The sequence below is a fragment of the Pteropus vampyrus genome, unplaced genomic scaffold, assembly GCF_000151845.1.
Source record: "Pteropus vampyrus isolate Shadow unplaced genomic scaffold, Pvam_2.0 Scaffold236, whole genome shotgun sequence".
Classification (NCBI taxonomy): domain Eukaryota; kingdom Metazoa; phylum Chordata; class Mammalia; order Chiroptera; family Pteropodidae; genus Pteropus; species Pteropus vampyrus.
Window position 1 is genome coordinate 404,325 of NW_011889017.1, and position 25,141 is coordinate 429,465.

Consider the following 25,141-nt stretch of genomic DNA (forward strand, 5'->3'; position numbering starts at 1 on the left):
ATCCATCTTCAACAGACCACGTTGAAGACTTTGGAAGTTATAAAGGGTGGAGAGTCACTAATTTCGACTAGGGGAGTAACATGACCTGACTTGCATCTTTAAAAGTAAAAATTTTGTTATGGAGAACACACAGTGGTGGAGTTACGAGCACAAGGAGGAAGCCCTGTTAGGAAGCTAGGAAAGCAGCCCAATGAATAATAGGGGTGGAAACTATGGTAAGAGAGGTGAGAGGTCATATTCCCAATGTATTTGGAAGCTCTTTCCAACAAGATTTGCTATGCTCTAGAGGTGTGAGAAGAGATGAAGTCAAGGACTCTGTCTTTGGCTTGAGCAGCTGAGTGAATAGAACGTAGTTTAATGAGAAGGGGGACACTGGAAAAGACAGTAAGTTTGTTTGAAAAATCAAGAGTTCTACAGGGAATATTTGTAGATGAAATTATGTGATCTAAGATTACTTCGAAATAATCCAGAGGTCTATATATTTCATGAATATCTTTATTAAAAGTCAAAGCAAGTTACTTCTCTGTAATGAAAGTTAAAACACACATGCCATTTTGACATCTATTCAATAGATTGTATCTAGGAAAATCACTGTGAATATTATTTATACTGGAATACAAATTCACATAAAAACACTTTCTTTAAAACATACTTTAGTTTAGAAAAAAGTTAAATGTAGGCCAAGTTTTTTAAAACCTCAAGTGTTTTTTTTTAAATCAAACTGATCTAAATATTTAGACAATTAAGACTCATTCCACGTCCCCTAATTTAGCTAACTACATTATTAACAAGGCCATATTCATGAGCTTGACCTTAACTTTAAAAAATAAACTTGTTTACATTTCACATTTAAAAGAATTTCAGCCTTCAATTTAAAAGGCCCAATTTTACAAGTGCGATTTTAACAATTCTTTTTCTTACAATGCTTTTATTAGATAAAAACTACTATTAAAATTTTGATTTGACTTCAGAAAATCCTGTTTAGGTCAATACTATGACTCTAAAAGCTTCCACATGTATTTTATTAATATCTGAGTCAAGAGTCTAGATTCCTATAGAGATTATGTAAACACTTTTTCTTTAAATTGTTTATTTCATCTTGATGATAAAAATCATCAAATACTACACTGCTAAAAGAATTTTTCCTTTCTTGGCTTTGGGCCATTCAGTGTTTTTTTCTATCTCAAAAGTTAAAATTATTGTTTTCCTATATATACAAATACTGTTTGAGCATAGATTTTAAGATAAAAATGAACTTTAATATTTTATCATTAGCACCTGTTGCAAGGAGTCAGCCAAATCGGAGGCTTTCTTCACTAGAAAAACTAGCTTTAAACCAAATATTGTTTTTCCTCCTGTAACTCACATTTGTCTATTGAATCAGTTACCCAACCGTCTTGCAGAATTTTAAACTTTATCTTAAGAGTTCTTCGGAAAGCTTTAAAATCTACAACACGACTATGATCCTCCCCAACGATTACATGAGACACTCCCTCAGCTAAACAAGAAACAACTTTTGCTCCATGAAATCGAAGCTCTAAGGCTGTAAAAGCTAATCTTGTTCCCTCAATTTCGGTACTCAGGTCATTAATAACAGTATACAAGTCTAAATAAATGGCGTAGTGTCGAAACATACTGAGGGGAGAGCACTCCCAGGAATATCGATATTCTAAATCAGCAATCACAGAAGCCATTTCTTTAGGAGTCTGTTCACTAGAATTTTTAATTCCTGAGAATACTTCCTTCAGTTGATTCAAATCTGTATCAATAAAATAACTATCACCATAACAATCATATTCACGGGCAAAATGTTTTTTTGTTGATGGGCACATATGGATCATAAAGCGAGGCTGCCATGGCACACAGCTTTTGGTGTTAAAACATTCTAACAGCCACTCAGGCTTGACAACATCATGTTTATTTGAAGAAATTATGTTTTTCACTCTAATGTTCTCAGACCCTGCAATAATACAGTATGTGTCTGGGCCTGGGTTTTGTACTATATAACCACCAAGTTCTGCAATTCTGTTCTCCAGATCAAGCTTTGGACAGCTCTCAGTTCCACTCATAACACAAAACTCTACATCTTCAAATATACTGGAAACTTTGTTTACATTAGAAAGGTTAGGTGCTTTTAAATGTTCGATTATTCCAATAACTTTCTTAGTCTTTGGGGCAGCTTTCCGCTTTTTTTCTTGTGGTTCATCATCGCCACCTACGTAAAAGTGTTTAGATGCAAGCTTTCCAGATGCTTTCCCTCGAAGTTGTTCTAAGTCATCCAGAGTCATACATTCACGCCACTCTTTGTCTTCTCTTATCTTTTCAATTCGAGGAAAACGCAAAGTACAGCCAGTTTTATACATATCACTGGGAACAATCTCTGTCGCTTTAATCTGAACAATGACAGAATTACAAGGTTCAATGTACACTTCCGGCTTCTCTGTTCCACATACAATGCTACGTGGTGGAGCTTTTTTATGAAAAGGCTTCCAATATTTGGCTAATTTCAAGCCCAGATCATACAGTTCTTTCATGGTGTAACCTGAGCCAACACGACAGAGAGTATGAAACACTGATGGTTTTTCACCAGAAGGAGGCTTCTCTGTTACAGCACACAAAAAATGAGACATCATTCCACCCCGTGAACCTTTACCCCAATAGCCCCCGACAATTATGACATCCAGTTCATCCATCAGTCCACTTACATACTCTGGTTTAATTTTTAACCATCCTTCACCTCTTTTGTCCGGCTTATAAATGGATAGAGGATGTTTTACCATGATTCCCTCTTCTCTCTTATCTATTGCTTCATTCAGAGCATCAATTACTTCTTTCTTAGTATGAGCCTGTGTTTTCTGTACTATTTCTATTCTACCTGGTATTGGTGTAATAATACTAGTAAGAATTTCATACCTCTTTCTCAGGGTCTCATGTCCTAGCTTTTTATTATTGACCATCAATACATCAAAAACACAGTAACAAGTTTGCAGATCAGAATCTTCAACCATTCTTTTGATATCAAACTTATTCCCCTTTTGCATAAAAGTCTGTGTATTAGGATTATAGGCCATCATCTCACCATCAAGGATACAGACTTGTATATCTGTTTTGAATGCGTTATGAACAAATGGTGTAAGGGAACCTTCCTGTGGAGAAGCACCAAACTGTTCTGTATATTTATATCCATTTCGGGAGAAGTATTCGTATATATCCCCATCTTTATGCATTTGCATTCGCTCACCATCTAGCTTGGTTTCGATGTAGAAACTCTGGTTTTTCATGTCCTTCTCAATTCGTTCAATATCTGCTATTGCAGCTAGCATTGGTTTAAAGGCAGAGAATAAAGTGATAGAAATATCACTGAGTCCTACTGAAGGATCATGCAGTTGTCTACAGACTTTTTCCAGATCTGTGGTGACATTATGCAACTCAGCAGCATCATTATGAAAAACAGAAAATACAGTTTGCTCACTAAAACCAAGTCTTAAGTCCTTTATTATCATCCGTATAAGCCACTTTTGTTCAAGTGCTGAACTCTGAGTTATAAACTGAAGAAGACTCTTCTTTATTAGGTCTTTTCTTTTGGAAGAATTATTGCTGGCAACTGAGTCTAAAATGTCATTTACTTGCTGTATGCTTAAACTTCCTTTCTGTAAACATCTTGGTTTCAATACAAAGTATGCAATCATGGCAAAGTCTCCAGCATCTCCACGAGTTCCAGTAGGTGTTCTGTAATTTAAAAGTTTAAGAGCATCTTTTCCTTCTCTAGGTAAATTGAGCAATTCAATATAAAGCTTAGCAAGCATAGTTTCTTTGATTCCATAGGCCATTCTCTCTCTTTCTAGCTGAGGAAGAATAAGTCTCATTGCTGGGTAAAAAGAGTCTGTGACATTTTTTTGGTTCTTATGAAGGGCATCATGAAATTTTCTCCAAGAATCTAAAAATTCCCTGAAGTATCTAATTTTTTCTGCACGTCCTTTACTTCTCTGTATTCGTTCTAAAGTTGAACATAAATCTGCAAAAGGAACGTGAGATGCAACAGTTTGTGAAGTTGGTGAGGCAGCCATGGAAGCGATGATGAATCCTCTCGTTTAACTAATAAAACAAAAAGAGCAACTTTAAAAGATAAAACTCAACTATATATTTAATGTAAAGACCTTACATAGAATACCTGGTTCATAATGTTTGCTAAATGAAAATAGATCAATGCTTTAAATTCTATAAATAATGTCTCTTTTAAATCTCTATATTTAATAATAATGAACTATTTTACTTCTACTCTATTTAGTATTTATGATCAAAAGTACCACTAGTCCTATTCCCCATATTTAGAATAGTAAAATTAATCATTTAATTCTGTTTTCCTCTAAATTACAATTTCTATTGAAACTAATTATTCCATTCCTTATTTGGCACATAATGCCAAAGATGATTGATAATAATGATAACAACAAAAAACAACAAATATGGTTCAATTCACTATACTTCTGGGCTTCTGAGGTAAGGTTTTTCTTTATTTTTCTCCTCTTTTTCTGTCAGATACAGCACTAAAACCAAACTTTTTTTTTAGAACCAAACTTCTTAAAACAGATGTTTTCTAAAAATCACTAGGTCACTAATTAAAATTTGGCCTTGTAGGAAATATGAACTCCTACATAGATAGAGCTCTTCATACACAAAAAAATAGGTATCTTCTTCCTCCAGACAAACAAAGCTTATGTCTATGTTTAGTTCTTCACCGGTAGCCAAATCACTCTGGAATTCAGAATCCAAATCAAAATACTCTCTCCATGAAATCCTCACTTGACCTCTTTTAACTCTATTTTATTAGAGTTAGTTACAGTTTCATAAATTTAAATTCATTAGTATGCTTTTCTTTTGTTTATAATCCCATGCCAGTTACCTCCCACCAGCCACCACCACCATTCACTGACTACATATGAACCAGGCACTATACCATGGGCAAATATGGTATGTTTCTTATGTCTTAAGAAATCATACATCTTGTAAAGAAAAAGGGATATGATGGGAAGTAATTATAAAATGCTGAGCTTTAACAAATATAAAAACAGCAAAATGTCATTTTTCACTTAAGTATCATCTAAAATGTGCACTCTGAAAGAGAAGATACCTACTAAGAAGGGCTCTCAGTGGCTAACTGAGCTCAAATTTAAAAAACTGAGCCTAGCAGCCATTACTACATAGGGACCTCTCCTGCAAATTGCACTTCAGTGAGAAGTCTGCAAAGAACTGCCTGCCTGCACCGTGCTCTTGATATCTGAGCCAGCCCTTCCTTATAAAAAAGTTCCTGGAATTGTATTTCAACCAACAGAACCTAGGCTTTCCCCATCCAGTAGGAGCTGCTCAGTTATATGCCCATCAGCATTTTACCAACCAATCAGAATGGCTTCATTCTAACCAATCAGGACAGTGCTTATTGGACCAATCAAACTGCAAGGATTTGAAGTTCTCATTTACATGAGGATGAGCCAATCAGGGACCAGGGGCAGGGACTACTGTTTAAATAAGTCGGCTGCCAATGGCATAAAGAGTGCACTTTCCCTTTCTACCCAAGACTGAACTGCTGATGGTGAACCATCAAAGACATCAGGACAGGTTAGTCTGGTGGGAGAGGGGCCTTGCCCCAGAGCTATTTCATAGCCATACTTCTTTTTAACTGGGCTGTATCATTGATGGAGCTACTTGCACTGAATAAAGTTTCCTTCTTCACTGCACCCCAAACTGAGGATTCCTGTTGGTACTGCATTGACACCAGTGACATCTAACAAGTACCTTGCTGGGCTGGGGTCTAGAAAATTTCTTAAATCAGTCACCACAAGTGTGAAATTTTTTTGAAGTTTTATATATTCATGCAAGTTCTATTATAATCTACAAGGTATCAGAGCTATTTTAATATGGTTTAAATTATGTAACACTAAAATAGACTAACTTTTCAAAAGGGAATCTACTATAATGCAGAGACCAGAAATTCCCTAACTCAGCAAACAAAAACAATCACATACACTATTAGTACAAGACTACATTATCTAGTCTCTAGTACAAGAAATTGAATGGCTAATTACTGTACCACATTTACTAAACTGTCAGTCTCTAGAAGTCAGAAATCATGTTGCAATTTCTACCACTAGTGCCTGGGGAGACAGGTTTGTTGAACGAATTACTAAATACCTAGAGTTGAGTTCCTTGGAAAGCACATTAGGGAAAGACAGGACAGACAAACGCAGACACGCAGACACGCAGACACGCAGACACACACACACACACACACACACAATGGGCTGTATTCAGTCTGGTTAAAAACATTCAGCAGCTATAACTGCACTGGGAAAGATTCACAATAGCCATTTGCTGGCCTATAGGGGAAAAAAGCCACACTTTTCAGTCTAATTCCTGACAAAAAATCTAACTTCTATTTAGTCAGTTAGACCAAGAGATAAGCTCATGACACTACATTCCTGACTGAGACTTTTATCTTTGAATTTAGTAACTGCTTCCCTTTGCTGTGTCTCATTTGCATAACTGACTGTACCACCTGGTTATGTATTTTCACTGTCCTCTCAAAACATTCTCCCTCAAGCCAGTACCTTATGGCATATGTCGTATTTACAATTTATGTATATGTAAAATGAAGTATGTGAAGAAATACTTGTTTAAATATTCAAGTATTGGTATAGTTTCCAATCTATCTGTAGATTTTACATGAGCTCAAAGTTTCCCTCAAGTCCAAAGGCAAAGACTCAAATTATTTTAACTAATGTTGAAATCTAGTTATGGGTATAGATACACATGCATTGTGAAACTGCTATATAGATAACAAAGATTCCAAAATTAGTATAAAATGAATAGACTTAAATATTTTTGAATTTTTAAAATTGTATCAAGGGGAAATATTAGGCTTTCCACTGCTTTTTTACATGCTCTGTAATTTTATTTTCTGGATTCTAGAGTTATTTTAGCTGATACTTCCAATTTGTGAAAAAAAACAAAAACAAAAACAAAACAAGGAAGTTTGTGGTCAGAGCTCAGGCTCTAGAATCCAATAAATCTGAGTTCAATTGTAGACTCTAACAATAGCTATGTGATATAGAGCAACTACTTAACTTCTCTAAGATTCAGTTTCCTTAAGTGTAAAATCGGGTTAAAAACTAGAAATTAAGATGAGAATGACATCAGATAATTTATATAAGGTGCTTAACATAGTACCTGGCATTTAGTAAAGTCTTTTATCAATTTTAGTACTATAATGCTTGTTGATCCAAGCAACGTTTAAAATATAAATATTGCAAAAACACTAAGCAGATAAGAAAGGAAGGAGACACTTTACTTTTTGATAAGGAAAGCTTTCAAGAGAATGAATACCAGTAATTAGTACACAATAATGACGCATCATCCATTCAAGTGCTGCTGGCATTGTCCTAAAGTGACACAAAACACACTAGCAAGGTTGTGAATATGAGAGATGTGTCTATTTTATTGGAAAGTGACTGGTATAATTGAAGTTTCCTTCGTGCCACCTGGACAAGATATATAAGAAGAGAAATAAGGTAATTCTCTCCAAGCCTACAGTCTCTCCTAACTCCACCTGCCAAATCAGTGGAGAGGTCTACACATGCCTGTGCCCCCAAACAAAATCTTCAACGGACCATGAATGAATCTGACCCTGGGCAAAACTTATTACCTCTCTGAGCCCGAAGGTCCCCACTGAAGAGTGGGTAGGGCACTCAGAATCGGAACGTATGCAATTAAAGCAACCAACACGGTCTTGAGAGAAAAGCGCAGGATAAATTCTAGTTACCTTGTCCCACGTCCCAGGGGTGCGGGTCTAGTTCAAGCGCCCGAACCAAAGACCTGGTTCCTAACGCAGCGCGGTCTTCGAAGTGCTCCGTACCCCTCCCATGTGGATCCAGTGGGCGGATGAACTAATAATTTTTTGGTTAGAAATAAAAACTTTTAAGAAAATAAGCATTTGCCATACTGAGAAGACGCGATATCACTCCTTTCTGCTTTGGTCACCCAGGGCTGCCCAAACTTCACCTCTGACTCCCTCGGTGGACTCCGAGGCCCCTCCTGGGCCGGACCGCTCTATAAAACGCCTACCTGACGCGAAGCCATACGCACAGCCACCCAACTTGAAGCTGGAACGCGAGCAACCGGTTATACCAGCGGCTCCTGGCGCAGGCGCACTCCTCACTTGGGGGCGGGGGGAGGCCGTGACGTTATGAAAATGCTGTGCGCAGGCGCAGTTCCACTTTGTGCTAGTGAAGCCGTGACGTCATAAGAATAAAGTGCGCAGGAGTACCAGGATGACCGCCCACCTTGCTAGGCTGCAAAGAGCCTGAGGGAGCTCACGTAGCAGTATGTCTAAAAACATGGCTCCAGATACCGTCCCAAAGCAGCAGGTGCTTTTTGCAAGAGGTTGACTCATGAGTGGATTTCGTCGCTGAGCGAGACCCAAGAACACTTTGTACATTGGCTCCTTACTTAGACTATGAGCCTGATCTCGCTCTCTGCTTAGCCCGCTCATTAGCAAGTGACAGCTTTTCAGTTCAGTTCCCTGTATGTAAACAGTGGTACCAATACTCGTCTTACTGGTTGTTTGTGAAAGCACGGGTCGAAGAGGGCATCTTCCCTCCCCAAACATGTTATTTAAATGGAAAAATTGGCTTTTGCGATATTGTCTAAGGCTGTCCGTTGCTATTTGTTTTTCATGATGGTACAACTTGGATATGTGTTACCGCAACACAAAAATAACAATTCATAATAACACATAATATATAATTCATAATATAGACATAAACTGTTGCATGACCAGATCTGTGCAAGGAGTTAGTTATTAGGCAAACTTGATTGAGCACCTACTATAGTAGTTTCCCTAGGTATACAGGATTGAGAGGTGAAAACAAAACCAATTCTTATGTTTCAGGAGCTGTTGATTTCTACCAATACTTTCTTTTAGCCTTTCTAATATTTGGTTCAAAGGGAATCAAGGTGTTTTCATTAAGTATCTTCTAGCGTTGCTGTGATTATTAATTTATGTAAGCAGTCTACCTTAGTCCATGGCCCTTATTAGGTGATCAACAACGGGAAGCTTTCATCATAAGTCTTGGCTTTGATCCGGGGCTTTCCATCTGGTAGCAGAAATCAGCAAGTTCTGCGTATATAAAACAGTACGGAGAATAAAGAATGACCAAATGGTGGTGGGGAGTGGGGGGTGGGGGGAGGGTGGGACATGTATCTGTAAATAAGCAACCCAGTACAATTCAGTGAGGCAGAAGTTGATAATGAAGCTAATGAAGCTCCAGCTTCAAGGGCCCATTTTCGAGGCCACTGAGAGTAGCCCTAGCAATGTTCCCATACTCCTGTGCTTTTGCAAAATTTGCAAAAAATAATTTTGCATTATTTTTCTTTAAAATGACCCTCTACATCTTCCAAGGTTCAGGCCTCACAAAACCTGCATCTGCCCGCGATGGTCCACTCTGACACAGTAAGAGACGGCTGTGCTGGGAGAAGACTTAAAAAAAAAAGTAATGGTAAAGCTTTAAAGTACAAGAACTCATTCCCATACCCCTAACAATTCTATAAGGCAGACGCACTTTCTTCTATAAGAACTGCATCCAGCAGAGACATCTGGTGGACTCCGAGGTCTCGCCACAGAAGCTTCGGACTTGGGGAAGGAGTCCTCACAGTGCCCCGAGGGCGAAAAGGCAGCAAGATAGCTCACCGCAGCGCAGTCAATCGAGCCCACCAGAATGACGCGAAATCCTGCGGCCCGGAACGGACCTGTTTTGTCTGTCTCGGCCACCGTTGCGGGGGACTCCCCAGACCGCGGTTTCTGCGCATGCCCAGGATGGGGGACCGGGTTCCCACTACTGGGAGAAAGGTGGAGAGCAGGTGATGTGGGAGCCGGCCGTGGCATTTGCTGGCGACACCGAGTTTGGGCCGGAAGTAGAGGAGTCGAGACCGGCGCCGCAGGATCTCCGAGCTAGACTGTGGCAACAGCGGTGGCTCTTCTGCTGGAAGAGGACGATGAGGAGCGACGGAAGCGGCACGGCGGGACGCTGCTGCGCGGCGCTGGGTTGCGTGTTCGCGACGGACTGCGCAGCTTGCGAGCAGATCTAAGTAAGTGGTGTGGATCCGCGGAGTCCGCTCCCTCCAGTGGGGTCGCGGGGGACGTCCGGCGGGGGCCTCTCCGGTGTCCTGGTCCCGAACCACCTCCCCGGGAGTGCGGGGCTGCGCGCCTAGGGCCGTGCGAGACCCAAGTCTCGCCGCCCCGGCCGCAGAAAGGAGTCCATTCCGCAGCTTTGCTAGCGCGGGGGAGAAAACCAAACGAACGCCCATGGTGGAAACTGAGGCGCGCGGTTTACCGAAGGCCCTCTGGTGCCCTGTTGGGACTGGTGCCTAGAACGTAACTTAGAATCATATGTCAGTGGTATTTCCAGTAACGTGTACAAACCAATACGTAGCAAATCATCCCATCCCACCCCCGCTCGCCCCCGCACAGGTGAAAAGTGAAAAATCCCAGCTCCTAGATCTGAGGAATAAAGTAGCCCTGATCCATTCACGTCACTAACAGATTTAGACCTGCGAATTTCATGGCAGGAAGTTTTGAGTGTTTAAGAAACAGCACAAGAACACTCCCATACAATTTGTCAGTTTGGCTCTGGATTTTTGTCAGCATTTATTTTCTGCAAAATGCATTATTATTATTACGCAAGGTCTCATAATCAAGGACGTCTTTTATTCATCAGCTTTTACATGTTTACTATGCAATAGTAGCTGAATAGAAATACAGAAGAGGATATGGCTTTAAGTTTTGATGTTTGATTTTCATCGATCTTCTGGTTTCTTTCAGCATGGATTAATACTTATTTGTGCATGCTTGGATTAATCACATATCGTTTCCTGAAAGCTTAAATTTTATACCACTTAATTAGAATTCGTGTTTGTCCATCGTGTTATTTAATAATTATCCTAAGACGTCGACTGCCCCAAATCAGTAACTGTTATAGAGACTTACTATGTGCCACACACTGCTATCTACTAAAAATAAGAGTTGAAATGAGATGAAGTCATTGTTACCAAGAAACGCAGTCTATGTAAAGCAGATGAGTTACACTATAAGTGCCATCTCATTAATTTGTACAAACTACAGAATATGGAATGGTTGGCAGTAGGGAGTAGAGGTCCAAGGAATGCTTTCTGAAGGAGCTGGTACCTGAGCTGGGTTTTAACAGAAAAGAAGCCATTGCCCTAATTAGTTCCTATGTGCAAATACTCGGTTTTTATCCAGAGATCTTATATATTATTTAATCCAAATCTAACAGAACTTCTAATTGTACTTACTTTCACTTTGCTGTAACAGATAATAAAATACCCTAAATTTTGTCCTTTGAAAGTAACTGCATTTATTAATATTGTGTATTACATTTGACCTCAGCAGTTTTTCAATTACGTTTCATCCCCCTTTTACATATGAAGAAACATATACTTAGAGAGGATAAGTGAGTTGGCAAAGCCACCTAGCTATTAACAGACCGAGTCCCAAAACACTCTCCACTGCACCACATTGCCTCCCATTGAAAATTAATTTGGAATGTTGGAAGCAGGCAAGTTTATGAATATCTGTACAAACACCACCAGCCTTCTTGGGCACACCTCAGGCCTCTTGCTCTCTGAGGATTTATTAACCAAGTTGTCCTGGATTAACAATGTGATTTAACCGTGGGTATAGGGAACTGTTCAACCTAACATTTTTCTATGATCTCTGCTCTCTTCTATCTCAGGGGAATTTATTTCCGTTTCTCTGTTTTTCATTAATTTAGAACTGAGAGATTCTAAAATCTAATTCTTGTTTATTCACCTCAACAATGTCCGAGATTCTTACATACTCTTTTTACACCTAAAGAATATACCTAAAGGAGATTCTAGTTCTTAAAATTACTAAGATTTTTTTCCCTCAGATGATAGACTTCTAATAAAGTATTACATTTTATGTTACTGTTTCATATAGGTGTTAACTCCTTCAGCAGTACATTGTATTGGAATTGCAAAGGTGTAGTATTTCCAGAACATGAACTAGAATTCATGCGTTTATGAGCTGGGCTGAGAGTCTTACTTTTTCTGTCACATTGACTTTATAAGAAAATAAATTCTAAGTTTCATCTATCTCATTTACAGTAAACTATAAAATTACTCCTTTTTAAGAGGGAAACTTCCTGAATTTCATTATCAGTCTTAATTCTAACATCTGTTTAGCATTTTCAGCCTTGTAGATTTTTTTTTACCATTTTTTTCTTATAGATATTTATAATCTTAGAATAAATTGTGATTGGCTTCCAATATTTGCCAAGTCTTCCATTCTTCAAGTGGAAGGGAAAGCACAGAAGTGCTACTACATTGCTGCCTAGTATAATGTTCGACATATCTGCTCAAGCAGATTTAAATTCCAGTTTAAAATGCTCTGAACTATTCAATTACTATCCAACATTTCCATAGGCAGTTATTGTTCATTTGTCCCATAGGACTGTTAATACACACTGTTTCATTATTAATGACATGTGGATAACCATTAGGGAAATAGATAATTCATTCTGTGGTGTCTCCAGCACACTGATAGCAGTTTTTTGTGTTTCCGTTTCAGTTATGCAGCTGGCATGGTTTCTTAACTTCCCAGTGCTTAGTAGAAAAAAAGATATATTTGTGTAGGAATGCTGAATCTGAGTTCTATATTACTTGAAATGTTTGGAAGCTGTGAATTCTCCCAGAGTCCTTAATGAGCACCATGGGATACTCATTCTTCCTGTGATATAGATGTTAGCAATGACACATGAATTTGTTTTCCATTTTTTGCAGTCTTCACTTGAAACCTACACATTTTTCTGTCACTTGTGGGTATATTTTTTAATGTATAAGCGGTTTTTATTTTTAAACAAGCCATTCCTAAAATTATCAATTTGAGGTGGACGTAAGGGCCTTTGAAATAGTAGTTACCTTATGACTTAGGATATTTTTTATTTTATTTATAATTAGTTAACCTTTCGTCAAATTGTTTTGGGGGAATGCTTATTTAATGCACGTATAGGTAAAAAAAGATTTCACCTATACAGTTGGCAGAATCAGTAAATCAGTATACACTGCAAAACAGTGTAAACTTTTGCAATTAAAAAATAATTAGAATAATTAACATTTACATATTTTGATGAGACATTTCTGACCTTCATTAAAATATAATTTGTGATTGAAAACTTATTTGTCTGATTTACTTTGCTAGTTAGTGGGGCAATAACAGTTAAAATGTTTCCATTTCTGTAGTTTGAGTTTTAGTTCTTGATATATTTAAATTGTTATTCTTTATTTTTAGTTTTGGATGAAATATTGCTGGGTAAAGTGAATACCAACATCAGTGGAAGAGCTATAAAATTCATTGGCAAGGAGGAAGTTGAGAGTCGTTGTTACTCTAGACTTGGAATTAATCTTTAATGTACTGTTTGTCATTTATTTCTTATTGGAGAGAATAACCTGAGTTCCATTAACAAAGCAAAAGAAAACACTGCTGAGTTCATGGAAACGCATGAGAGTTCCTAGTATATTTATTTCTTGGCTTTTCTTTCTCCCCTCTCATTAATTACACACTCCTAAAACATACTATGCCTGTTACACATAAAGATTGTTTAGCCAAAGTTATTTTCTACAACTTTAACTGTGTGCTCTTTAAAAATATATTGCTTTGATAATAGTGGTCTGGGAAGGAGACCGAAAATGTATGATGAATAAAATATTTTACAAACCTCAACTGAAACACAAAATTACTACATCCGTGCAACAGAGATTTATAGAGACCCGTTTTTAATCTTGGGTGCATATTTACATCTCTCACTAACTTTTCAATTACTGTTAAAAAAATCACATAACCAGGCCACCAACCTTTTAGTGTAGTAGTTGGTAAAGGCAATATTATTTATCAAATGCTTGTTTTCCAACTCTACCTTTCATTTTTCTATGGCCTGTAAAATATGTGAGACCTTAAGAGGTTATTCGGGTAACCTCTTTGTTTAACAAAGGTAGAAATTCAGATCCAAAGTAAACATGTGAGATGCACAGATACCCATTCAAAATGGGTCATACCACATTTAAATGTGGACTTGGTTAGTGATCTGAGAATATAGGAAGCAGCACTCACTGGGTAAAAGCCTCACTCAGGCCCTAGCCCAGGCTGAAAGATCCTCATTCAAAGTTTGTTATCTGTCTTAACGTTTATGATCTTTGGGAACCTGAAAAATGTTAGGTTTTTATTATAGCTAGTTCTGTTCCAGCATCTAACAAACTTTAGTAACCTGTATAGATTATAATGCACAAAAGATTTAATGTAGTACATTATGCATAATTTGAAGGAACAAGTCTCTGGGAAAGGAAGACAAGGTTATATAGTTAGTATAGAGCAGTGGTTATCAACCTTTTTGTTTTCAGAACCCCTTTACATGTTTAAAAATTATTGAGGACTCCAAAGAGTTTTTGTATATGTGAACTATACCTAGAGATATTTATTGTCTTAGAAATTAAAACTGGGAGTTCATAGAAGACATAACTTTGTCATTTCAAAATAGCAGTAAAAAGTCCATTACATATTAACATAATAGCATGTTTTATGCAAAGCAACTGTCTTTGGGGAAAAAATGAGCAAGGATTATGGCATTGTTTTACATTTTTGTAAATATCTTTAATGTCTGCTTAATAGAAGACAGGCAGATTTTCATGTTTCTGCATTCTCATACAGTAGGTTTAGGTGAAATATATGAAGAAAATCGGGTTCACACAAATTTGTAGTTGTAAAGGAAGAAATATTTTTATAGTCTTTTCAGATAATTGTGGATATTCTTTGATACTATAATATTCAAAAGGTGGTAGTTTCTTAAAGGTCAGTTGCATTGTGGCATCTGAAACTTATATAAAGAACTTTTTGTCTCTTTTACATTAAAATCTATTGGTTTATCTTATAATGAATTTTTTACCCATGCTTGATTTTGTAACATGCTTTTAGAAAATTTCTTAATTTGTCTTGTCGAGCAGGTTCTTCCAAATGTTGACGCATTTAATAGGTTATCAGAAACCTCACTTGTTAATATCACCGTGATGATGCTATCTGAAAAATCTCTAAGTCCGGGAAGCTATTGGCAACTTCATTAATTTTCCAGAAAATGCCTGCTAAACCACTAAATATAAATAACCAGTTTGTCAATTGTCTTTTTAAGTAAAAATGGTGCTACCTAAAAAGCAGCTAGCTCAGCTCATGACTCAAAAGATATTTCATTATATAGCACCTAGTGCTTTCCGTGTCCTCCCCATTTTGTCAAATACTTGTCACACAAAATGTTTAAAAGATGTGTACTCATTGGTTGAAATAATAATTAATAATTTTAACTGCTTCAATGACATTCTTAAATAAAACTGATTTCTACCCCTGCTGCTTCTTTCCAGGAGCTGATGGTGATAAAGAATACAATGATTTCTACATTTTGGTGCTACTACCATTCTTGCTAAGGCTCCAGCATACACTGCAATAAATCCCATCACTAGTTTTGCACCATCAGTGCAAGTGTCAAACAGTGAAAAGACAAATAGCATTTTAGTGTAATTATAATATTGATCTTGAAAACCCCTTGAAAGAGATTGGGGAGGCCCTAGAAGTCTCCAGTCTTTGAGAACCACTGGCATAGAATGATCCAGGTTTAATAAGGACCTTAAAGTTCATGCAGTTCAACTGCTCTAATTTCTCCCACACTGTCCTTGCCAAGTATTTATTTAAATTATGCTTGAATACTTCTAGTTCCCGTGAATAATTGTGTGAATGAATAAAAATAAGTGTCATAGGCAACTGTTTTGTGGAAAGTAAAAGAAATTCTTAACCTTGGAGTTGTACTTTGTCCTGTTTTTAAAAAGTTCGCATAAATTTCCAGTCGGTTTCTATGAGTAATCAAGCATGATGAAATCCAGAAATTATTAAACTTATGTTGTAAAGGACACATAGTTAAGCTTTTATTTTCCTTTTGCTATATTTAAGGGAAAGTGTGATCTCTTGGATTTTCTTTGTGTCATCTATAATTAAATAACGTATGTTAGACACATACAATTATATATGTCCATGTCTTTCCTGAGTAGATCATGAGCTACTTAAGAACAAGAACTGTGCATTTATAATCTTTAAATAGTCTATAGTACCTAGGCACTATGATTCACATAGCAGGTATTCACACATATTTGTGGCATTGTCTTTAATCTTTAAATAGTATGGGAGGATGCATTGTAATCTATTGAGGCTGGAAAGCCAACTGTGGCACCATGTCAGTGGTCCAAGTTGGGTTTGAGAACTCCCTGGGGACTTGGTGGTTATGTTCTGAGGACTCATTGTAGCTGGACATAACCTTGGTATTGATCTCAGGTTTTTTTTAAATCATATGTTTATAGAATATTTTTCTGTAGAAATGTAACCATTTGCAGTCCTCCAAGTACATATATGAAGTGATTAATTGAGATGAGTGTGTCCATCTCTCAATTGACTTATTACTCAGCTAACACTTGTCAACATGGTGGTTCTGACAGCTTAACAGTTTTAAATTGTACTTAGTTTTAGTCTTAAATTGTTTATTATATAGTCATAATGGGCTAATATTTAAAGACAGGAAGCATATGTAGTAGCACTAAAGGTGATCAAAACGCGTTAATGAGGACCATAAAATTCCCAAGATGATATCACTAGATCTGTGTGTTGCATTCATATGATCAAAATACTTACATAGTGTATCAGGATGTTGCTAATACTTCAAAACCATTATTTTTAAAGGAAAACAATTGTAATTATATCTACTTTATACATTATAATAAAAATTCATCATGCTTTTAGTAGATTATTTCATGAGAAGTGCTTACTGATATCAACGTGACATCTCTAACCACTTCAATAAAAAGCACAAACACTAATTTTAAGGTTGACTTCATTCAAATGTAAGACCTGTGTGTGTTAAAATAATGTGCCTAATTTTTGATGCTATAGCACATCATTAAATTTTAGTTTGTTATATATTGAGACCCAGAATCAATATATAACAAACCTATGTTTTTTAAAAATACATTTGTTTTCACATGGTTTTTTATGTTCATACTTAACATAAAGCATACAAAACATTAGGTAAGGAAGAGGATGTGTTTTAGTTTTGGATAAGTTTGAGATATCGATGAAGCATTAGGTACTCAAGGAACAGATAAATCAAGGTTGTAGATGGAGTAGACAGAATGGGAATAATTCATGTACAACTGTGATAGTTGGAGCCATGTAAAAGAATGATATCATTGAGGAAAAGAAGATAAGGGGAGAGGACCTTGAAAAGTGCCTAAATTTAGTGGTAGATCAGGAGAAACACAGCGATTTGAGGATATCAGAAGCCAAGGAAGAATCAGTGTTTCGTGCCACTTATGTGTATGGTGTTGCAGTGTGAATTGAGAAGAAACCTTTGGATTTATTAGGAAGTGAGGTTTGCTTTTTGTAAGTGATCATTATGAGAGCTCAGAGATCAGATTCTCAGTAAGTAATTAAGGAGTTACTGAGGGTGGTTAAAGCCACAGAGACAGGTTTTAGAGACCTTTGACGTGAGAGCTGGTGTGGTAACACGGCAAAGGCAGAATTGAGTAATGGTAATATATTTATTTAAATGTAGACACAAGGTTAAACACATATGCAGAAGCAGCATGAGAAATGAGAAGATACTGGTTGACTAAGATACCATCTCCATAGATCTAATGTTCTTTCCCTCTAAGCAACCCTTCTAAGTGGTATAAACTTTGATTCCACTTTGAGTATATTAAACTCACCATTACTCTGATTGTTTATGATGATAAGATGTTATCAGCACATGCACTTCGGCATGCAAAATAACCTGGCAAATAAATAATCGATCTCTTCTGGCAACACATTTCATAAATATTTTGCTTCATGGGATGTACTTTAAGGGGTAACTAGTCACCTTGCTTGTTCTGCATGACCAGCAGCAGTGGTCTTGGGTTCAGCTGGACATTCTCACTCACAAGACCTAATAGACCATACCTGACCCCAGCCTCTCTGCTTTATTGGAAGATATGTAATAGAAAACCCAGCATATAAGCATGAGGTATATTGTTCCCAAGTGATAATTCAGGCTACTGGAAAGGAGACACATGGGTGGCCACCACCTACCTGACTTGGCTGCTTCATTCTCCACAGGAAACAATATCTTTTATAACAGCACATGGGCACAGTGTCCAGGTACAGATTATATATCCCATGCAGAAACACCACTCTTTATACTTCATTCTTGGTATGTATAGCCCTGCTCACTGCTCAGTCCAGACTTAGCTCACCAATAGTGGTCAGATTTACCACACAAAATGTTTCTTAGAAACAGCTGACATCCCACCTTTTTGAGGTTTCCAGGGAAACCATGCTAGAAGGTTAGCCAGAGGCAATTTTTTTTATGGAGAAAAAAGGTTTTGTTAACTGTTTACTTACACTTTATTGACAAAATAAATGGAAAATTTGTATATTGGTAGCTGTAGAATTTGCAGTGGACTATTAGAGGCAGTATTCATTTATATTGACTATCATAACATTTGGGTCTATGTAAAGTTATTTGTACGTCTCAGCAGATGGCTCCAGTAATTGTACTTTGCTGGTAGTTTCAGCAAATTTAGTAAATAAAGAATCTTACATTAAGTTTGCTTGTTCCAGTGTCTTTAAGAGTATGAGGAGATATGATATAGACTAGGGAGCAGAAAAATAAGTCCGTTACAAGCCATTGTAAAATTATGTTTATCACAAAGTCATTTAGTTAAGGTGATTTTTCAAGAATGCTTTGTGGAAAACTGCAAATTTAATCACTATTTTTCTTAACCAGTAATGGACTCATATGTAATTTTTCTGATGTCCACTCTTAAACATATGTCCAGTGCTCAGCATAGTTATGTAGAGTAGTATGCTACTCTACATAACATAGTTAGGTAGAGTAGCATACTACCCAGTATGCATTCAGTAGTGAAAAAGAGAAATACAAATCCTGGCCTGATAGAATTAAATTTGATATTATATGTTGAAGTTGGAAATTAAAGAGGCTACTTTTTTAAAAGATAATTTTTCAAAGTTTGCATAATTGAAAAAATTTTAACTATATAGATTTAATCTACATGGGTTTGTGTGAGCATGTGTGTGATTTGAATTTTAAAACATGCTTTGTTCTTGTATTAGGAGCTTTCTGTTTTATCTGGTGTTGCAGTAGTTTTTTTATAAGAACTTTAGTTTGAAAGTGGAGTTAATTCACTCTTGGTTATCTAGACTACAGAAGTGCTTTGCCATGCCTTTATCTAATTTCTAGATTTTTTTCTTTTCTTACAGGTGTGTGGTAAATTCTGATGTTGTTAATTTGAGCAGAGCACAATTAAGAATGGAGTAGTACAGCCAGAAATACTAGACACAAAAACAAATAAGTTTACTATATCTATAGTATTTATAAATGCTTTTAAAAATTTTATTTAATAATGCAGATCAGCTTTATATATAGGCATTTTTAACTTCGAATTCTACTGAAAAACAAGTGAGACTGGAAATAAATGTTAAACCCAAGATTATTCCACAAATATATGGTAGAGAAGACTTTAAGGCTGATGGAATTTTAGGATTTTTTCCTACTATATCGCCAAATACCTGATGTTTGAGTTACTCATCTCTCTGATACCTCTCATAAATGATTGGCCTAACTATGGAAATACAGTAAAATTTTTCACTAGAGAAATGTCTTAAATGGTATCTTATTTTCCAAATAGTACAGTGCTCTGGTATGCTTGTATTTTATATCCCAAACCTTGTTAATCCTAATCATTACACAAAAAAATCTTTTATCTTATTGTTTAGGTTAATGCCAGTGTGTTTTCATATTTCCCCAGTTCAACTTCTGGGTACAAAAGAAAATCATTCAGATATTGTCTATACTTAAAAAAATAAAATTAAGTAAATGTTAGACGTAAAATTTAAGTGATCAGATGTGTTGTTAAGATTTATCCACCACCATGAAGGAATATAGAGTAGCCCTGTGTAATTTAAGCTGTTGATAAATAGCAGTCATAGACTGTGAAGGGCCTTTGTCATTGACCTGAAATAGTTACTTAGTATTCCCTGCAGTTGGTTTACTTGGCTACTGTAGTGCAGCCTCTTTCAATCTGGTTTTTAACCAGGTCTGAGTTTTCAGGTATTGCATCTGTAGTTCTTAAACTGGGATTTTCATTTTCATACACCTGCTTTTCTCTAGCTTAACATAGTGCCATTGTAATAAAACTTGCTACAACTGGGTGGCAGTGTTGATTTCGGAGAAACTTCAGAAAAATGCTGTGTAGTTTATGTTCAGTCATTTGAATATGATTTCAAATTTGAAAATATGTTTCATGAAATAGTAAATATATTTAGTGAAATAATGGTAAAAAGTATATTAAATCATCTTTATAGCCAATCTAATTTAACTTGAGTTTATGTTTTTTAATGTTTAAAGCTAATATTTATTAGCTTATGACATTCAGTACAGTTTTAAAAATCAGTCATTAACAATCTTTTAATTTAAGAGTAACTTACTTATGATAATTTTATTAGTAAGAGAATTTAATATCTTTTAAAACTTGGTAAATATGTAAGTAGATGACTACCATACAATAAAAATTATAACATCTCTTACCTCTTGCCTTAAAACAACATATATAAACTTTTTTATGGATAAAAATTGACTTTTGATAGCTTTTCTTCTGTATTTTCTTCTTATCAGGTATATTTTTCAGCAATGTTTTTAAAGATTTCTGTCCAGCAAGTCATTTTCTTCATTAATCTCTGGTTCTCAAATAGAATTTCTGTTTCTTTGTTTCATACTTATACCCCTAGTATTTATGGCCTTATCAATACCTCATAGCAATCGATGTTGACTCACTCGTATAAAATTGCAATAAGGACTGTGTAATAGATTTTGCATATTTTATGAAACTAGCAATCTGAAATTTCTTTTTAGATGCGAAAGACAAATTGAACTTTTTCTTAAATATAATACAACATTAGAAACTAGTGGTTAATTTAAATTATGTTTTGAGTTTAGTGTGAAAACCCACAGATAGAAAGGAAAATATTTTAGTCTTATCTTAGTTTGTGTAAATCATTTTTTCTATACTGTGAAAAAGAAAATTGAGAATATCAGATTGGTCTTGAAAGAATAGACTCTGTTAACTACCTCTTTAATAAAAATTTCCCTCAACTTGCCTAGCTCAGTAAAGCGGCTGTAGGGTACAAAATTAATATTGAAAAATCTGTTGTGTTTCTGTACACTGATAACACACTAACGGAAAGAGAAATTAAGAAAACAATCTCATTACAGTTCCATCAAAAAGAAAGAAAATACCTGGGAATAAATTTAACCAAAGAAGTAAAAGACCAGTATATTGAAAACTATAAGACATTAATGAAGGAAATTGAAGAAAATACAAATAAATGGAAGGCTATTCCATGTTCATGAATTGGAAGAATTAATATTGATAAAATGTCCATATACCCAAAGCAATTTACAGGTTTGGTGCAATTTCTATCAAAATTCCAATGGTAATTTTCACAGAAATAGAACAAATAATCCTAAAATTTCTGAAGAATCACAAAAGACCCAAATTAGCCAAAGCAGTCTTGAAAAAAGAAAACAAAGGCATCATACTCCCTGGCTTTAAACTGTACTACAAAGCCATAGTGATCAAAACAGTATTGAATTGGCATAAAAACAAGCACATAAATCAGTAGAGCAGAATAGAGAGCCCAGAAATAAACTCACACATAAATGGTCTATTAAGTTACAACAAAGGAGCCAAGAATATAATGGGAAAGGACAGTCTCTTAAATAAATCATATTGGGAAACTGGATTACTGTCTTACATACACAAAAATTAACGCAAAATGTATTAAAGGCTTTAATGTAGACCTGAAACCACAAAACTAGAAGAAAACATAGGTGGTAAGCTCCTTGATATTGGTCTTGGCAATGATTTTTTTTAATCTGACACCAAAAGCAAAGGCAACAAAAGCAAAAATAGACAAGTGGAACTACATCATACTAAAAATTTCTGCACAGTAAAGGAAACCATCAACAGAATGAAAAGTCTACCTTTGAATAGGAGAAAACATTTACAAGTCAACTATCTGGTAAGGTTTTAATATCCAGAATACATAAAGAATTCACACAGCGCAAAAACTTTTTAAAAAATCCGATTAAAAATAGGTGAAAGTTTGGAATAGACATTTTCCCAAAGAAGACAGGTCTATGAAAAAACTCCTCAACATCACTAATCGGAAATGCAATGAGATACCTCAGACCTGTTAAAATGACAAGTATCAAAAAGACAAGAAATAAGTGTTGGCGAGGATGCGGAGAAAGGAAACCCCTGTGCACTGTTGGGAATGTAAAAGTAAATTGGTACAGCCACTATGAAAAACAGTATGGTGGTTCCTCAAAAAATTAAAAATAGAACTATAATATCATCCAGCAGTTTCACTTTTGGGAACTTATCAGAAAAAAAATGAAAACACAGCTAATCCACTTATGCCCCTGAGCTCTCCTGTTCCCTCATATAAGAAACTGGGAATATGGTATCAACTTATTTTTCTATCAAATCAAAGAGAGTACATGAATGAAAGTACCTGGCATAAATAAGCACTTTTAAAAAATGAATATAATTTGATGACTATTTGTGTTTCATAAATATAGCACTGGAGGGAGAAAGAAGATTTGGCAACAGAAGGGAAAAAGGTAATTAGAACAGTTATTTTTGTGTATGGATAGATGGATGGAGGCATCCAAGGATTCACCCTACTACCATAAATTTTTATGTCATGGCTCTAATGTGAAAATAACAGATGTATTTTGAACGACTGTTCATGTCTCTTTCTTTCTCTTTAGGACACTTACAGAGTGCTACAATGGAAAAGTCCTGGATGCTGTGGAACTTTGTTGAAAGATGGCTAATAGCCTTGGCTTCGTGGTCTTGGGCTCTCTGCCGTATTTCTCTTTTACCATTAATAGTGACTTTTCATCTATATGGAGGCATTATCTTACTTTTGTTAATATTCATATCAATAGCAGGTATTCTGTATAAATTCCAGGATGTATTGCTTTATTTTCCAGAACAGCCATCTTCTTCACGCCTTTATGTTCCCATGCCCACTGGTATTCCACATGAAAATATTTTCATCAGAACCAAAGATGGAGTGCGTCTAAATCTTATTTTGATAAGATACACTGGAGACAGTTCGCCCTATTCCCCAACTATAATTTATTTTCATGGGAATGCAGGCAACATAGGTCACAGGTTACCAAATGCATTGCTTATGTTGGTTAACCTCAAAGTTAATCTTTTGCTTGTTGATTATCGAGGATTTGGAAAAAGCGAAGGAGAAGCAAGTGAAGAAGGACTCTACTTAGATTCTGAAGCTGTGTTAGACTATGTGATGACTAGACCTGACCTTGACAAAACAAAAATTTTTCTTTTTGGCCGTTCCTTGGGAGGAGCAGTGGCTATTCATTTGGCTTCTGAAAATTCACATAGGATTTCAGCCATTATGGTGGAGAATACATTTTTAAGCATACCGCATATGGCCAGCACTTTATTTTCATTCTTTCCAATGCGTTACCTTCCTTTATGGTGCTACAAAAATAAATTTTTGTCCTACAGAAAAATCTCTCAGTGCAGAATGCCTTCTCTTTTCATCTCTGGCCTCTCGGACCAGTTAATTCCACCAGTAATGATGAAGCAACTTTATGAACTCTCCCCATCTCGGACTAAGAGATTAGCCATTTTTCCTGATGGAACTCATAATGACACATGGCAATGCCAGGGCTACTTCACTGCCCTTGAACAGTTCATCAAAGAAGTAATAAAGAGTCATTCTCCTGAAGAAATGGCAAAAACTTCATCTAATGTAACAATTATATAATGTTTTTCTTTTTGAAGTACTGTATTTTGTGCAGAATGATAATGTTCCTTTCTATAAGTATGCTATGTCTGTACTTGTCTGAAGAGTGACATTAAACTTTAAAAGGACTTCTACTCTCCTTTAAGATGATCCAAATAGTTTTTTACATTTGAAAAACTATAATTCTTGGGATTATTTCGTATATTTTAAACCTTTCAATGTGATTATGTATCCATGTCTTCAGTTTAATGTGCCAGTATAATATATTTAAAAGTTTCTCGTTGCTAAAGTATACTCTATGTGATACTTAGATTAATGGTTGCCTGTGGAAGGCAGGATGTAAACGAGAAACTTTTGGATATTCTTTAGTAAATATTGGGACAATCATGCTAAGCAAACTTAGTTCTATAACTGCGTTTTTCACCTTAAAATGAAATGCATGATGATATTTTATTCCTTGAATTATGCAATGCAATGTTTTTAATGTAAATAGCACTGGTCGTAGACCGATGTATATGGTAACTTGGGTTATATCTATTTTTATGTAAACTATTTTGTTTTTGGCAAGAAGTGAAATTGAAGCCTGTGTGCAGGTTGCCATTGAATTTTGCTCTGGTGAATGCTGAGATCCAGCTTTTTTTTTTTTACAAATAAATGGGACCCCACTTTCCAATATAAATGCACCATGTTTTGTTAGGTACAGCTGGATCGTGGCATGTAAAAATAGAAATTTAGAATTTTACTGCAGCTTTGATGTGCATATTTGAACTTTTTAACATTCGTAATTTTGGTGGCAAAGAGAATTTTAGCTTCTATCAATTTCATAATTCTACAGGTGAATAATGGCAGTCATAATGAAGATTAGAACTTAAGAATTAAATTAGGAAGCCTTATCATTACATAATTGTACATATTGTTTTACAGAAATTCCCACATTTGATTTCTAAATCCCAGTATCTAATCCATGAAAGCCAAGATATCCTTTATTGGACACTCTCAAAATAAAAGTTACAAAAACAAGCAAAAAGACTATGTTCTTTGGTTTAATGATTCAGTTAAGTAGACCTGCATCACAAGACAATTTTAGGAAGTCTTCTTTTCTACATGTAGGAATGTAGG

General features: G+C 35.9%; 2 protein-coding genes across 6 annotated transcripts; one reads left to right on the plus strand and one right to left on the minus strand.

Annotated features, from left to right (window-relative positions):
• Nucleotides 1-477: 477 nt before the first annotated feature.
• On the minus strand, nucleotides 478-9,737 carry LIG4 (DNA ligase 4). 5 transcript variants are annotated; one of them, XM_011373921.2, is made up of 3 exons: nucleotides 9,615-9,737; nucleotides 9,070-9,172; nucleotides 478-4,095 (listed from the first exon to the last, which is right to left on the minus strand). In XM_011373921.2, the coding sequence occupies exon 3, from the start codon at nucleotides 4,065-4,067 to the stop codon at nucleotides 1,332-1,334; it is 2,736 nt and encodes a 911-aa protein (XP_011372223.1). In that variant the 5' UTR covers nucleotides 4,068-4,095; nucleotides 9,070-9,172; nucleotides 9,615-9,737; the 3' UTR covers nucleotides 478-1,331. The 5 variants fall into 5 exon arrangements, with proteins under 5 accessions (XP_011372223.1, XP_023375536.1, XP_011372221.1 ...); XM_023519768.1 differs by lacking the exons at nucleotides 9,070-9,172; nucleotides 9,615-9,737 and adding exons at nucleotides 7,817-7,940; nucleotides 8,119-8,188 and having other exon boundaries at nucleotides 478-4,015; XM_011373919.2 differs by lacking the exons at nucleotides 9,070-9,172; nucleotides 9,615-9,737 and adding an exon at nucleotides 8,119-8,218.
• Nucleotides 9,738-9,868: 131 nt separating this feature from the next.
• ABHD13 (abhydrolase domain containing 13) lies at nucleotides 9,869-25,049 on the plus strand. Its single transcript, XM_011373924.2, has 2 exons — nucleotides 9,869-10,140; nucleotides 23,010-25,049. Exon 2 carries the CDS (start codon nucleotides 23,030-23,032, stop codon nucleotides 24,041-24,043), a length of 1,014 nt encoding a protein of 337 aa, XP_011372226.1. The 5' UTR covers nucleotides 9,869-10,140; nucleotides 23,010-23,029; the 3' UTR covers nucleotides 24,044-25,049.
• Nucleotides 25,050-25,141: the final 92 nt, after the last annotated feature.